Source organism: Pseudopipra pipra, chromosome 6 (genome assembly GCF_036250125.1).
Source record: "Pseudopipra pipra isolate bDixPip1 chromosome 6, bDixPip1.hap1, whole genome shotgun sequence".
NCBI lineage: Eukaryota > Metazoa > Chordata > Aves > Passeriformes > Pipridae > Pseudopipra > Pseudopipra pipra.
The window spans coordinates 63,570,898-63,586,596 of NC_087554.1; the positions used below are offsets into that span (position 1 = coordinate 63,570,898).

The 15,699-nt window shown below is 46.0% G+C and overlaps 1 protein-coding gene across 2 annotated transcripts in view; it reads left to right on the forward strand.

Annotated features, from left to right (window-relative positions):
- Positions 1 to 15,699, forward strand: part of MAP4K5 (mitogen-activated protein kinase kinase kinase kinase 5) — a 57,654-nt gene that overhangs the window by 11,674 nt on the left and 30,281 nt on the right. For both annotated transcript variants that reach the window (XM_064659641.1, XM_064659642.1), the window contains exon 3: positions 9,073 to 9,130. In XM_064659641.1, the coding sequence (XP_064515711.1) occupies positions 9,073 to 9,130 (58 nt within the window). The remainder of the gene's footprint in view (positions 1 to 9,072; positions 9,131 to 15,699) is intronic.

A 15,699-nucleotide genomic window follows, 5' to 3' on the forward strand; every position in this document is an offset into this window, starting at 1 on the left:
CTCTTAGTTCTTTCATCTCTAAGGAATAAATAAATTACCCTGCAGCTGATAAAATACATAATCTTTTAATGTTACTTGAATGTGTTCTCCGTAATACTGTTTTTTTTTTTTCCCTGTGTCATGGTCTATGCATTTCATACAATAAAATTGTTTTATACTTACTCTCCCTATCTTCTGGTGAATAAACCCTTTTAAAATCCATCTTGGTTTGTAGCTTAATGTATTCAAAGGTATATTTTCTTTTTTTTTTTTTTTTCTTTTTCCCCTGTTTTATACTCTGGCCAGTAAAGCTGTTGGGCATCTGCTCAAGTTTAAGTATATCAACCACTTCATGGACCTTCTTTGATTTTCATGATCCTATGTTCAAAAATGTCTATTATACCCCAGGAAAGTGAGCTATTTCTAGGAGCTTTTCAAACCCATCTAATGCACGTGATTGTAACTTGAAAAGGTTCTTTTCTCGTTCAGTTTTTGCTGCAGCTGGGTCAAAATCGGGGCTTTTGTAGATTTTTTTCCCCCCCCTCATGTGGTATTTGTTTGTATCTTTTGTGCTGCATTAGTTGCTAAATAGTACTTCTGTGGTCAGGGTCTGTTTCTAGCTTTAGCTTTTCAGTTCTAAAAGAATGATGCCAAATATTTTTCAAAGGATGATCTGCCAAGACAATTTCATAGGAGAAAACCAACCTCTGCTTGGAAGCACAGAGCTGACTTCTTTTGTTCTTCTTCCCCCCCCCCAAGTAAATGTTAAGATATGCATTTATCTTTGCTTTATTATCATTATCCTCACTGCCATAGGTCTTTGCCTTAATAATTATTGCTAGGAATGAGAATCAAGTGTTTTAGTGGCTGCTGAGACCTGCAAAGCCACTTTGCTTGTACAAATCCTTCTTGCTTGGTTTTCTGGAGAATAAAAGGAGTTGGCCCAACGTCATTAATGAGCTGTTAATCCCTTATTGCTTGAGTTAATTGGCCTTGAGTAAGAAAGTGTTTGAAGTCTGTGAGTGAAAGGTGGGTTCCCCTCCTCCCAGTTTTCCCTGCAAGAGATAAACTATCTAAATTTCACCAACGACCAGTAAAAGTAAATAACATTTACACCTTATTTGCATTATAGCTGTGGTCAGGGGTGCCAGTCATGGATCTGGGACTCAGGTTTTAATGTGGAATTCGTTTAAATCCTGGTGCTTCTGTGTGCTCTGGGTTCTGTTCCTTCAGCGAGGGGAAAATGGAAGTGCTGGATATGTGGAAATAGGGAGCGACAGCTGGGAATTCTGCCTCCTGCTTTGTCCTGGTGTGTGTTCTGGAGGTCGAGGAGTGACATTGTCCATGTGGAAAGCACCCACAAAGTCAATGTTTGTCCTCGTGCAATATTCAGCTGGGAGGTCCAGAGCGATGTCTCTCATGTGATGCCACTGCAGGATAAACTGGAAAATAAAATTAGCAGGTGAATTTATCTTTTTAAAATTTATTTTTGGTTTCTCCCCCAAAAGTAGTGGTGTGCTGATGTTTGTAACAGATGATTCTGTTTTAGTATCTTGAATCTGTAAAGTCTCTGTTGGGGAAATGGTTTCTGAAAGCCTCTGTGCCCTCCACTATAAAGGAGCCTGGTACTGCTTTCCATCTCCAAAAATCCAGCTGGAGATTGTGGGGTGAACAATTGCCTCTGGATCATTCTGCTTCCTAAAAGAGCAGCAGCCCTGAAAATCAGAAATGGTATTTAGGTATCTTTTTCCAGCAGCAAAGAGTAACCAGACATCGGATTCGTAGGTGAGCTGTCCTGGCACACCTTGGGAGAGGAGTGGGAGGGAGAGATGGAGCACCTCTCCCATGAGGAAAGGCTGAGGGGATTGGGATTGTTCAGCCTGGAAAAGAGAAGCTTCAGTATGACCTGATTGTGGCCTTCCAGTACCTGAAGGGAGGGAGCTACAAGAAAGATGGAGAGAGACTATTTCCAAGGGCCTGGAGGGACAGGACAAGGGGGAATGGCTTCCCACTGCCAGAGGGCAGGGTTAGATGGGATAGTGGGAAGGAATTCCTGGCTGTAATGGTGGTGAGGCCCTGGCACAGGATGCCCAGAGAAACTGTGGCTGCCCCTGAATCCCTGAAGTGTCCAAGGCCAGGTTGGACGGGGCTTGGAGCAACCTGGGCTGGTGGAAGGTGTCCCTGCCCCTGGCAGGAGTGGAACAAGATGAACTTTGAGGTCCCTTCCCACCCAAACCATTCTGGGATTCTGTGACAGGTCTGGCACAAACCTCACCCTATCCAGTAAGATTTGCATTAACATTTGCCAGAGTTGTCCCTTTTTTTTTTTTTTAAGCTTTCCTCTTTTGTTCCATCTTCTACATTTTAATCCATCCATAGACCACCACAGGTAAAGGAGAAGAGTATGTTCAGCATCTCTTACAGAGATGCTCCCAGCACTGAGCAGGGAGGACTTTATCCAGTCCTGTAGGTTTTCTTGGGATGGGGCTGTGGGGAATTTTGGCTTGGTTTTGCTTGTTTTATCTGATATAAAAGAGGAGGTAAACCCCCAAACCTAGAACTGCACCTGTATGGGTTTGGCCCCACACAGGAGGTAGGATCCATGGATTCTTTGCCATTCCCATGAATCTTCTGAGGATCCTTTTGGGATTTGCTGCCTGGTAGCAGGAGAGGAACCAGCACAGTCCCTACTCAGTCCAAAACTGGAAAGCAGTAGTGGGAAGTACTGGTTTTGGCTGGAGCACAGGCAGAGGAGCTCTGCAGTCACACTGGGGCTTGTACAGGTGATTGCCCTACTTGACATCAAGGTTTGGGTCTGCTCTGAGCAAGGTTTGGCTCTGACCTCTCTGCTTGGGTTAACCTTTACTTGCAAATTTCACAGTTTTCAGAGACTTTAGTTTCTTTTACAAAAATACTTTCCTAATGTACAGGACCTCAAGAGGCTGCAATGTCCTCATGTGAAGGATGGCAATTTTAGGCTCACACAATGCAGATTAACTCTTGTTGCTGTTAATTTGGGTTTTCTGAGTAGTTTTCTGGCTGCATACTGACATTTTAAAACTCAGCTGGTAAAGAGATGGTGTTTGAGAGGAACAAGAATCTCCTTTCCAGCCATGAAGACTGTGTTGCTGATGTTTGTTTTAGCTGCCTGATAGTTTTCCAGCTCTGTTTACAAATAAGTTTTAAAACTGACAGGCTGATTTATGCAAATTATAGTTGTGTAATGAATTGTGATAAACTCTAGGAACACTTATTTGAATTTCTGCATTAGGACACAAGTCAAATTCTTTTAAGGTCCAGTGGGTCACCGTCCACTGAGATCGAATTCTTCCCTCACACATCACTTGCCACTTGCTTGAGGGATAAATGTTAAACTGCTTGGATCAGAAACCTAATCCAGTCTGGCAGCTCCAGTCAGATTTCTTAATACTGCCTCTTGGGCAATGACTTTTATGGATTTTATGGATGTTTGTCTGTGTGTTCACAAAAAAAAACCCCGAGCAAATGATGAAACCCCCCAGATTTGTTGTGTTGGAGTTACCGAGGCCCCCTGAGGACCTGCTGTCCTTCCTGGCAGGTCTGTGTCAAGGCTGGAGGAGACCTCAGGACCCCAGAGTTTGGTCTTGAGGGTTTCTCCTTGCGTGCTGAGGAATCTGGGCCCTCATCTTGAGAAATCATAGACTAGTTTGGGTTGGAAGGGACCTTAAAGATCATCTCGTTCCAACCCCAAATAAGTGTGTACTTCACAGAAATGCCTCATCTCTCTTTGAGCACAAGATCAAAAACTGAGGTGGGGTTACACACAAGAATGTGTCGTGTTCATGGGAGTGTTTGTATCGTGGAAAGGGATTCTACACCTCAAAGTGAAACCCAAACCCTCCCGTAGGAAAGCTCCTGGCTGAGTTCTGCTGAATGGTCTCGTGGTAGTGCCAAGCTGTGCCAGTTGCTCCATGAAGTTTTACTCCACAGATGGGCTGGTTTTGGTGGCATCTTCAAGTTCCCATCTGCTGTTGCAAGGCCTCTGTGCCCCTGTCTTCCTGCACATATTTTCAGTAGCCTTGGTTTGTTCAGGTATCTTGTGTCAGGTGTCTTTTTTTTTTTTATCCCCCTAATGCCTGTAATATTTTGGATTCTCATTTTTAATCACAAAAGAAATACCTGCTGTGTGTAAGAAAGGACTCTGTTTTCATGGATTTAGGGCAGCCCAGGTGAAAAACATCTCTCTGGGTCGCTTTAGTTGGCTGAGAGTGACAAAAAGTGATAAATGTGAATTTAGAGACGTAGGCAGATGAATTCAAGGGTCTGCTTGACAGTGCTGTGAGATATGAAATGAAAAACGCAGCAAAATGGGACTTCCCAAACCACAAAGAGCAGGTTAAGAGTTGCAAAGTGTAAGAGGTCAGAAACTAGAAAGCAGATGAGAAGCTCCTGTTTCAGTGGCAGGGCAGGAGGTCAGGTACCTTTTGAAGGGATATTCAGTGGCTGAGGAGGAACAGGCAGCGCTGGAGACAGCAGAATGTCGTGGTCACTGGTGAGTGAAGCTTGGCAAGGGATGAATAAGCTGGGGAGGGGTGGGAGGGCTGCCACAGGAGCTGCAATTATCATTCAATTAAATGGAGACACGGTCGAACAAACAGCTCTTCTGGCGAGTTGGGTTGTTGATCCAGGGCTGGAGATGAGACAACACCAGGGAGAGGAGGGGATTTCACCATGGAAATCGAAATTACTGATTTGGAGGCTGTGAGAGGGGTATTGCTGCCTGAATCTTTTCTCTTCCTCAGCGTTTAGTGCCTGGAAAAGGACACTGAGCACTTGCATTCAGATGTCCAAGGTTCTCTAATTTTGGGCCACCTCACGTGGCTCTGTCCTGTGGACCCCCCCCAGGGTGGAATTGTTTGGCTTGCACTCATGAGAACAAATAAAACACAAGTGCAGAGTGCACAACTGGTTCTGAAACCAGTTTTCTGTGTTATTTCTGGTCGTTGGCTGCAGAAAGTGTCCTGCCCAGGACGTGTTTTCTCACGTGTGTTGTCGGTGGGAAACATCACACACAGGGATTGCCACGGGTGTCACCTCGGGTTCCACTGTCCCACAGCAACTTTTTGGGAGGAAAACCCCAATTTTTTTTTGTGTGTAACATTATAAAACTCTCCCCTCTCCCCCAAATAGTCCTGCTAATAGTGCTGTCACATCAGTGAGGTGTGAGATGTGCTCGGTCGCTGCAGCAACGCAATGGGATGTTCAAAAGAAAAAAAGAAAAGATGAGTGGTTGTGTTTTGTTTTATTTGGAACACAGACTCCATGTGATGTTCTGCAGTGTTAGTATTCAGCTGCTAAAATATTCTGGAAGTGCTGTGCTCAGTGGGATGCTGTCACTCATCCTCAGCAGGCTGTGGGACAGCTGAAGGGAGAGGTGACCAAAAGGCTGCTTTCTCAGGAAATGTCCTCTGTGAATGACATTGAGCAAAAGAAATTTTGGCTGTGGTTCACCTTGTTCTGGTCCCTTCCTTGTGGAGGTCACATTTTCTGTTGGAGCCTTGGAATCCTTCTGCCAAAATCCCGTAGTTTTAATTTTCATTCTGAGTAACGCGGAACAGGATTTTCAGTTTTGGGTCTCATGAAATAAAATTAAGATCAATAGTAATAAATAGCAAAAGCTCTGCCTTCCTCTTGGGGGAAAGTCTTAAAGAAATATCCTGGGGATTTGGGCTCTACTCTGGTACACAGGAACTAGACCATATTGCTGATGGAGGTGTGGATTTGGTCTTTTAGCCTTAAATGTCAAGATGAGCTTTTAGGAGACTTCCTTACATATTGAAGGAATCAAGGCTGGAAGAATTCAAGACAATAAGAAATCTATCAGGTTTTATCTTCCATTAGACTGAAATATTAGAAATATGCAGAAGAGATCATCAAGGTTCATTATCTGTATGTCATCTTTATGTGATAAATGCATATAAATGATAATTTTCTATTCAGTAATAGCTCGTGAGATACTGAACAGGCCTGGATGACTTGGGGTGCAGTAACAACTCCTCTGGTTGGTTTCAGATAATTTTAAATTGAGACTTGAAATACTGAGGAAATGTCAGGGTGTGGGGAAGAGGCAGATATTTTGCTGTTGGGCTTGAAAAATGTAAATAAGAGGAGTAGAAAAACTATAATTTCTTAGCCTTATTTCGATTCCACCTCTGCGGTGAAGAAATAAGAAATATTGATATGTTGACATATTTCAGTCAGAAATATTGATAGATCATTAACTAACTCTTCACAGGGGTTTATATTTTTGTCAAACACGATTTGTAGTCAAACTGCAGGTTTGATTGAGAAAGCCAGCAGTGCTGATGTGGTGCTTTCCTGTCTGTGACTTCCTTGATAACCACACAACTCTTTCTGAAAAAAAAAAGCAACCAGAATGCTGCAAACTCGTCACCCCTGGGAAACGAGTCGAGGATTATTCAACTCACACATCTCAGAATGATTTGAGGACTCCTGAGCTGACACTTTTCATATCTGGGTGTGTCCCGTGGAGAACCAGTTTTCAGCCCTTGCCTTCTTGCATTTTTAATGATGTGCAAGAGAACAGCAATTCATTATTGATGGGTTTGCAGCTGACAGGTGGGAAAGGGGAAGGGATGGAGCTGTGTGTGCCTGTGTGAGGCTGGTGCAATCCAAGACGAGGGAACAAAAGCCACTGGCCACGTTTGCAGGCAGGTGACTCTTTGGGGAAGCGTTTTGGGTGATTTGCTGCATGCTCACCACTGTCTAGGCTGAAGATCTTATACCATTCCATGCCTGTGGGCATCCAGACAAGGATTTTGAGGATCAGGGAATACTCAGCATTTTTACCTTCAGTGCTGGCACAGCAGGAGTTAATGATCACGTGTGGGTTTGGTGTCATCCACTTAGAACAGCTGGAAAATAAACTGTAGGACCAGAAAACTGGTCTTAGGGCGAGTGGCTCAGGGAACTGGGTTTGTTTAGTTCATAAATACCAACCCAGGAGGGAGCTTTCTGTTCCAGCAGGCAGAGTTTGATGGTTCAAACATGAAATAGTCCACATCCAAGCTATGGGTTCTGTGCAAAAGCTTAGTGGTAGTATTGGACAAAATTTGGTGGAACTCTGTAGCTGTTGTGTGTGAGAGCTGAGAGCCAGGAATAGCAGTGATCTCCAGCCTGGACCTCCAGATCCCAGCCAAGAGGCCTTTGGCAGACTCCATCCATTCCTTCAGGCTTCAGCATGACAGTGGCAGTTACTGCTTGTATGGAAAAGGAATATTTGTAAGGAATATGATCTTTTTTGTACTTCAGAAGTGAAGCTGATTTTCTGGAAACTGTGCAGTCTTTATGTGAGCAGCCTAGCTCCTTGTGGGTAACACTGGATAGTGAAGAATCCCTGGCTTCACCAAGGCAGGGGGTTGTGTCCCTGATGGGAACATCCATGTTTCCCAACAGTATCATGAGATGTAACAGGAGCAGAGAGGTCTGAATCCTTCATCCATGCTGGGATGCATTCTCCTTCTGGATGCTGAAGGACACCAAGGATTTCGCTGTGGTAGGAAGGTACTTTAAGAAGTGGTGAATGTTTCCTTTGTGGTTTGCAGATGGCAATCTGCTTCAGTGATTTGGCCTTCAGATGTTTGGTTCCACTGTACAGTTGTTCAGGTTCTCTCTGACCTCAAGCTGAGTCACATTTGTGTCCTTGGCCTGCGTTTGACACCCACCTCACGTCCCAGCACTGCAGGGCTTTGAAAGGCCAGTGATTGTTGGGGTGGGTTTTTTGGTTTGGTTTGGTTTTGCTGTGTTTTTTTCCTGGCTGGAAAGCCTTTCCCTATTTGGAAGCTTGATAAGTTTTGATAAAACTGAGGAGTTCACCCTTCAGGTTCTTGCTTTACCTGTTGTTAAGACTTATCCATCCACAGGAGAAGAGTGTTTTGTTCTGTAATGACTCCCTCCACAGGGTCAGATTTGCTTTGCATCCTCCTCTTAAGTTACTGCCCAAATTGATTTCACCCAGTTTTCCCTCCGTTTTCTATAATCCACTTCTGAAGCAGACTCTCCATGTTTGTTAGGGGAAGAATGAAACAATTGGGTTTGGACTCCTGTAACTTTTGGATGATCAGCAGAAGGAGAATGAATGCCACAGTGCCTGAGTGAATCACGCTGTGTGTCCAAAATTTAAGAGTTTAGCTCTGGTGATGGTGCCTGAGTGATTTAGGTCGTGTTGTTATGGTTAAAAGTGTTAATGAAATCCCCTTCTAAAACTTTCTGTGTCTGACTTTTCTGTGACATCCTCCTCCAGTGCTGAATTCTCAGTGTGAATTTTTGAGCATATCCAGAGAGGACAGTTCTGTAAAGGCTTATCTGGATCTCCCTACCCCTTCTCCTTCTTCCCGAGGATCGTGGGAAGCGAGGGCTGCTCAAAGGAGTTGGTTTTCAGAATGAAGTTGTTGACAAGGAGCTGTGACTTGTTCAAGCTGCTTCTGCAGTGCCTCCCCCTGCCCCTGCACCTCTCAGTTCCACTTTCAGTGCACCCTGAGGTTTTAGCACCACGAGATGGGTGGCTGAGCTCCGTGTGCTCTGTGCTCTGACAGCCCGTGGTACATCACGGCAGAAACTTCCCTTAAAAGTGGTGTTCTAGAGGCATGAACTCTCATTTTCAGGTTCAGGTTGGACATCAGGAGGAATTGCTTCACAGGAAAAGTGATTATACATTGTTAGGGGCTGCCCAGGGAGGTGGTGGAGTCCCCATCCCTGGAGGTGTCCAAGGAACAACCGGACGTGACGCTCAGTGCTCCGGGCTGGAATCACAGCTTGGACTCAATGACCTTGGAGGTCTTTTCCAACCCAAATTCTGTGATTTGCTGGTGGTTGCCTTAAAGTCTCCAACAGAACTGCCAGGAACATTTCACAATTCCAGCTAGGCTGATGCTGTGCTGATTCCCAACCCAGATAATGCTCACCCAGGTCACTCTCAGCTTTGCATCGTGTTTGTAACACACATCGTAGTTTATCTTTGCACAGTTTCCAAGACTCTGTGAAGTGCCTTTGCAGGATAATTTAATTAAATATGTCTTAACTCTCTTGTTTCAGGCTAGAAATCTTCATACAGGAGAACTGGCTGCTGTAAAAATAATCAAGTTAGAGCCTGGTAAGTTTTACATTCTTTCCTGTATTTTTGAATAGCATTTTCATTTTTTCCAGGTGTTTATTTTCACACACTGTGAAGTTCTAGACAAAAGAAGTGTTTGGGTACTTTTTTGTGTCGTTTCAGTGGTTAGATGACAGGAAGCACTACAGGATGTACCATTGCTTTTGGCTGTGTCCTGCTCACTATTTCCTTGTTTGCTCTTATCTCCCTTATCATTTGTTGCATGTAAAGATGTTGCAGTTACCACACGTTTTCAGTACAAAGAAAAGATCAAGGACAGATGGTAAATTGTGAGCTCTGAGACAGTGGGGAGGTGGGAGGCTGTGGGAATTGAGAGGGGGAAGGGATCAGGCTGTGATGTTAGTTGCCACCAAAGGTGCACTGGTTAAAACAGAGCCCTGTGCTTTTTCATGTGTCATCTTTTCTCTGACCTGTGCTGAGGGAGGAGGGTGGCTCCTTGTGCTCCCATTTCCCCCTGGATTTTCTGCCACTCCACATAAAAGCAGGAGATGCAGGAGAAGCTCACTTGCTGCAGGAGATCTGCTGAGCTGAAGCCTCACCTGAGTCCTGCACAGAGGGTTGCAATCAGAAAGTGTCCTGAGTGGAAATGAGACAACTCCAGAATGGTTTGGGTTGGAAAAGATGTTAAAGCCCATCCAGTCCCACCCCCTGCCATGGGCAGGGACACCTTCCACTAGCCCAGGTTGCTCCAAGCCCTGTCCAACCTGGCCTTGGACACTTCCAGGGATGGGGCAGCCACAGCTTCTCTGAGCAACCTGTGCCAGGGCCTCCCCACCCTCCCAGCCAGGAATTCCTTCCCAGCATCCCATCTAACTCTGCCCTGTGTCAGTGGGAAGCCATTCCCCCTTGTCCTGTCCCTCCATCCCTTGTCCCAAGTCCCCCTCCAGCTCTCCTGGAGCCCCTTTAGGCTCTTAGAAGGGGCTCTCAGCTCTCCCTGGAGCCTTCTCTTCTCCAGGTGAACACCCCCAGCTCTCCCAGCCTCTCACATAGTTGAGATGAAGTTGGGTCTCCCTCCTCAGGGAGGTCTTGCTTTCCCTTCTGACCTGCATCTTTTTAACAGCCAAAAGTTCCTAAAATCTCACATCTTTTTCAGCTGGAAAAATTTGAAACATTCCAGTGAATAAATGAAGAGAAAGGCTCAGCTTGATCCTTTAGCTCTTATTTTCCTTACCAGTGCAGGTAAAGAAGCAAAGAGCAGCCAGGTCATGCAGGTGGTGCCACTGCTTCTGTTGCCACTCTCATCCTCTAGACCAACCAGGTCCTCAGGCACGGCCATAACCCCCACCAGCACGATCCCCACAAGCCATTTTGACTCCTTCAGTGGTCCTTTCCATGTTTGAAAGGACATGAGGATGTCCTTTTGATGTCCTGAGGTGATGCCTCTTTGGAGCAGAACACTCTGTGGCCCTGGGATGATTCGATGCCATGTGCAATGCGGGTTTTCCTCTTGTTTGGGAATTGCTTTTAGGATCTGAAAGGCAGTGCCCAGCGCTGCAGGATGGTTCTCTGGGCCCTGTGTGCTTCATCCCATCCCCATCCCAGTGCCTTCCTTGGACCAGGCTGTGTATTTAGGGGGAAGCAGGTGAGGGGACTGAGCTGGCAGCGGGTTTGGAGGCAGTGAGTGGGTGGCAGGCTCCGAGCAACGAGGAAATGTGGTTTTCTCTGCAACATCTATAAATCTCCTCATTGTGTTAAGCTGTGTTTACATAGGTGCAAAAAGCAACTGCACGAATTTGTGTGAGAGAAAAGGACATGAAAGACTTAAATACAAAGATCCCAGCTATGACTGAGAGGTTTTTCTGAGCTGTAAATCTCTGGAGATGGGGGGGAGGGTGTTTGGGGGTATCCCTGTGTGGTCTGGTTTTAAATCCTCTGCTGGAGATGGGGTGCAGGGCTGAAGGGACTCTACAATGCAGGGTTAATTTTTATTTCTGGTTGGTTCTGTGCAGAAAAAGAGATGGTTTTGAAGGCTGGAGGTAGAAGAAACATGGGGAGACTAAGGGGAGAAGCAAAACCCACTGATTTTGGGTGGCTGTGGCTGCTCACCTTCCCTTGGCAAACCAGGGCTGGGTTTATTAAGTGGATTACATTGATGAGGCTAGTTAGGCACTGGAAATGCAGTGGGAACCACAGCAGGGATCCCTCAGCCCCTGTGGGAAATGCTGTGGCCAGAGCTGGGGGCAGTGGGGCTGAGGGGGGAGCAAACCACTGTCCCCAGCAGGTCTGTGATGGGGCAGAGCGGTGCCTTGGTGACAGAAAAAGGACAATATTAACCCATTGCTAAGGCAGGGAGAGGCTTCCTCCACTGTTAATGTCTCTGCACCTGCTCCCAGAGAAGTGTATCTGCTTTTGTTGTGAATTTAAAGAACTGTTTTGAAAACTGAACTGAAGCAGAGGCCAAATCCTCTGTGGTTCAAGCTGAGGGAAGAGCAGGATTTGTTGGAGGCTGAGCAGCCCCTGCCTCTGCTTTGTGCTGCTCAAGCACTGAAGAGATAAATTCAAGACTCTGGCCCAGAGTCACCCCTCTGAGAACCCCATTTTAATTAGCACTGATGACCATGGCTTGTGTTTAATTATGTTGGTCTGACTCACCACAGGGAAGCGATTTCTTCTGGTTTGTTTTGTTTTTTTTTTTAATACATCTTCTTTTAAACACTGCCAACCTGATCTCCATCCATAGCATGTACACCCACAGCCCCTTGGCAGAGTCTTGTTGGGTGTTTGGTTTGTTTTGAAGGAGGGCTCACAGCATTTGTTTACTTATTTACTCCTTTTTAGTTGTCTGGGACGTCTACATGTTGAAAATATTCTGGATTTTTAAAGAAATAAATAGTCGGCTGCTCCACACTTCAGTGTTCTGACTAATTTTTAAGGGATTTGGATAGTTTTGTAGGATTGTGCTTGCAGAGCACCATCAATTCCTGGAGCAGGTTGGTGTCAGAAGCTGTTGGAGGTGGCTGTGGTGGTTTCCTGGGCATGGCAGCCCCTTGGAACACTGGCACAAGCTCCTGTCAGACCACAGGGCACAGCTAGAAGAAGATTGGTAATAAATTTCCTGATTTAGTCACCAGGGAAATAGGCTTGTGAGTACAGCATCTTCTGGGGTGGAGGAGGAGGTGGCTCGTGGATGGGAATTAATTAGCAGATGGAAAAGTTAGAGCTCCAAACTCAGCACTTGATTAAGTGCACATAGACAGGGGAATTGGGAGCAGAAGACAAAAGCCTCTGAAGCAGAGAGTGCCCCAGAGTTGGTGAGGAATGTGTTGAATGAAAGCTGAAGGAACTGCACACAATAAATGACAGGATTTGGGGAGACTCAGAAAATTGCTGACATGGTAGGGGGGTTGTTCCTCTTCCTCCCTCATCTACTGCAGGCAATGAGTAGACAAAGAGACTCCAACTTACCAAGACCCCAGCATAAATCTGTGTTTTATTTCATCAGCTATTACCTTTGCCTCTTCTCCAGACAAAGGAAATAAACTCAGCTTAAAGTTTGCTGTCATTAATTCATTTGAATTCGAGGCAGTGCTCGAGATCTGCTCCCACAGTACTTAAGCTGTGCTGCTGGAGTCAAAATAGACACTGTTTTTCCCTTTTTTTATTTTGGCATAGACTTGGAGAGCATTAGACAAAAGTATTATGGCACGCTAATGACATTTCCCAGCATTCCCTGAGCACAAATGCTTCAAATAATTTGGGAGCCAATTCTATTTCAGAAACTAATCCAACTGTACTCAGCAGCAGAGAAGCCAAAACTGTCTGAAACACTAAAGCCACTTCCATCTATGGGTTTAGCAGATGAATCCAGAGGGGGGTCAATACAAAGAGGTAACTATTTGCCAGTGGAGTTTTCTGCCACAGAACTTTCTCCCTGGGAAAATTTAATAAATAAAATAGTTTAAAATATACTAATGTCTGTTTTAAATTCTGCTGTGGTGATAAATGGTGCCCTCAGAGACCTTTGCCACTCAGAGGGCTGGTGGAAATCTTGCTCTGAACTTTCTGCAAGGCCGCGGAAAAATCTCATTGCTGGTTTTTATTCGGTCCAGTGTTTGCATTTTCCATGTGAGATCCCAGAAAGCAGCCAATTAATTGCCTATTTCAGGCTGGATCTTAAGCTGGAGGTGGAACTGTACGAATAATTCCAAAGGTGTGTGCTGTGCTCAGCAATTCAGAGGCAGGTCTGGTTCATTATGTGTGTGTCGTATCCCGTGGTTTAGATCAGGAAGATCACATTCCACACAGGAACATGGCCATGGGGCTGGTTCAGGCTGGGATGGGGGTCTGGCCCCAGTCCAGGGTGTTTTGGGGACTGAAAAGGGGACTGAAGCAATGCAGCCTCGTTCTCCATATAATAAATTCCCTAAAGATGACATGAGCTGTGGAGAAGAACAAGCCTGAGGCTGATTTAAACTAATCCTGCTGGGCTTGAACCGTTGTTGGCAGCACCTGGAGCTGAAGAAATATGAAAATAAGTTCTCAGTACCACACACACCTTCTCTGCCTTGGGCTGTGTGACGTGGTTGAGCTTGGGATCGTGTCTTGGGATGAATTCCTGAGGTTCCAAGTGTGCCAGAGTCATTAAAGCCTGGACATGGCCTGGTTGTGTTGTGCCATGTCCTGTGGAGCCTTTGGAGCAGACACAGAGCAAAGCAGAGGCAGCCTGGTCTTTGGATCCAGAGTGCCCAGCATTTTCATGCCATTTAACTTGTTGAAATATGGGCTAATTTTACTTTTCATCCTTATAGTGAATTTAAAATCCAGTATTGTTAAGAAATGGGTGGATCCAGGGGGGGTGGGTTCATACTTCCAGTTTCAAGTTTTCACTTAAAGCTTCACTTAAAACTTAAGTTTTCACTTAAAACACAGAGTTTATTGGATGGAGAAGGTCGACAGAAGTTGTGGTGGGATAAGGAGGTGCACTGAGTAGGAAAGAAGCTGGAAGTTCACACATTTTAGTTGGAAGGCAATGCCTTCCACACACCAAGTGTGACACTGCCATGGGCAGGGACACCTTCCAGTATCCCAGGTTTCTCCAAGCCCTGTCCAGCCTGACCTTGAACAGTTCCAGTAGGATGGGGCAGCCACAGGTTCTCTGGGCAATATAGATTGGGCAGAAGAGGAAATCCACAGGGAAATTGTTCTGGTGCTGGATACTCCTTCCAAACTCTCGTGTGTCACTTGCTGTGGAGCTCGTGCTGCTGTAGCAGCGTCACCATCGGGAATATTTTATATCAGTGGAGAGATAATGAGGACCATCAGTGGTTAGGAGTTGGCAGCTACTTGCCTAGCAGGAAAATTTGCTGGTGGAAACATCATTGTTTCCAAATAGCTGTTTCCTGCTTGGAATCGAGTTTCTGAGTTTCAAGTTTGGGGAATTGAAATTCTTTCTGTGGGACTGCAGGTTTCCATGAGTCCTGTGAGAAGCAGTGTGGATAAAGCAGCTCGGATCCTGCATTTTGGGAAAGGCATCCTTTTCATCAGCAGAGCCTGAACCCTCTCGAGGTTCGGGGGGGGGGGTTGGAGGGAGTGATTGGGAACTGGTGAGCATGGGGATGTGTGGAAGTTAGCACAGAGGAGCTGGTGGCCTGAGGGTGTTGCCTGGCTGGGGAGTGTGTGGAGTGGGAGGAATAGTTGTCATTCCCATGGGTTTTCCTCCCCCTTGGTTGGGAACTCAGGTTGTTGAAGTAAGAACTGTTGGAGGAATGGTCCCAGCAGAGGCTGTGGTGCTGTGACCCTGCTCTGTGTCCTTCAGTGTCCTGCACAGCAGTGTCCACCTGGTCCTGTTGTTAAAAGTTATGCCACTTTTAAATAACAACTGTTAATTATAGTGTTAAAAATCCCAAGTGCCAAGAATTAAAAATTCCGAGTGCCAACTCAAGAATGACATGTGCTCTCCATCTAGGAAATCTTGGCAGGATATCTACATTCCAATTCCACATAGAATCATAGAATCCCAGGATGGTTTGGGTTGGAAGGGACCTTAAAGCCCAGCTCATTCCACCTCCTGCCGTGGGCAGGGACACCTTCCACTAGCCCAGGTTGCTCCAAGCCCTGTCCAGCCCGGCCTTGGACACTTCCAGGGATCCAGGGGCAGCCACCCCTTCTCCTGGCAACCTGTGCCAGGGCCTCATCACCCTCCCAGCCAAGAATTTCTTCCTAATATCCAATATAAGTCTACTCTCCTTCATCTTCTCCTTCATCATATCTAACCTAAACCTCCTCTCTGGCAGTGGGAAGCCATTCCCCCTTGTCCTGTCCCTCCAGGCCCTTGTCCAACGTCCCTTTCCAGCTCTCCTGGAGCCCCTTTAGGCCCTGGAAGGGGCTCTCAGGTCTCCCTGGATCCTTCTCTTCTCCAGGTGACCCCCCCCAGGTCTCTCAGCCTCTCCCACAGGTGAGACGTCGTGTCTGCAAGTGGAACAATTCCCTGCTGTTGACGTGCCATCAGTTTTCTCCCTGATCTCCCGTTTAAATACGGATTCATCCTGAATTTCCCAGGCCTTACCTTGCTTAGCTTGTGGGAAGGGCTCTGCTCACACCCCACAGTG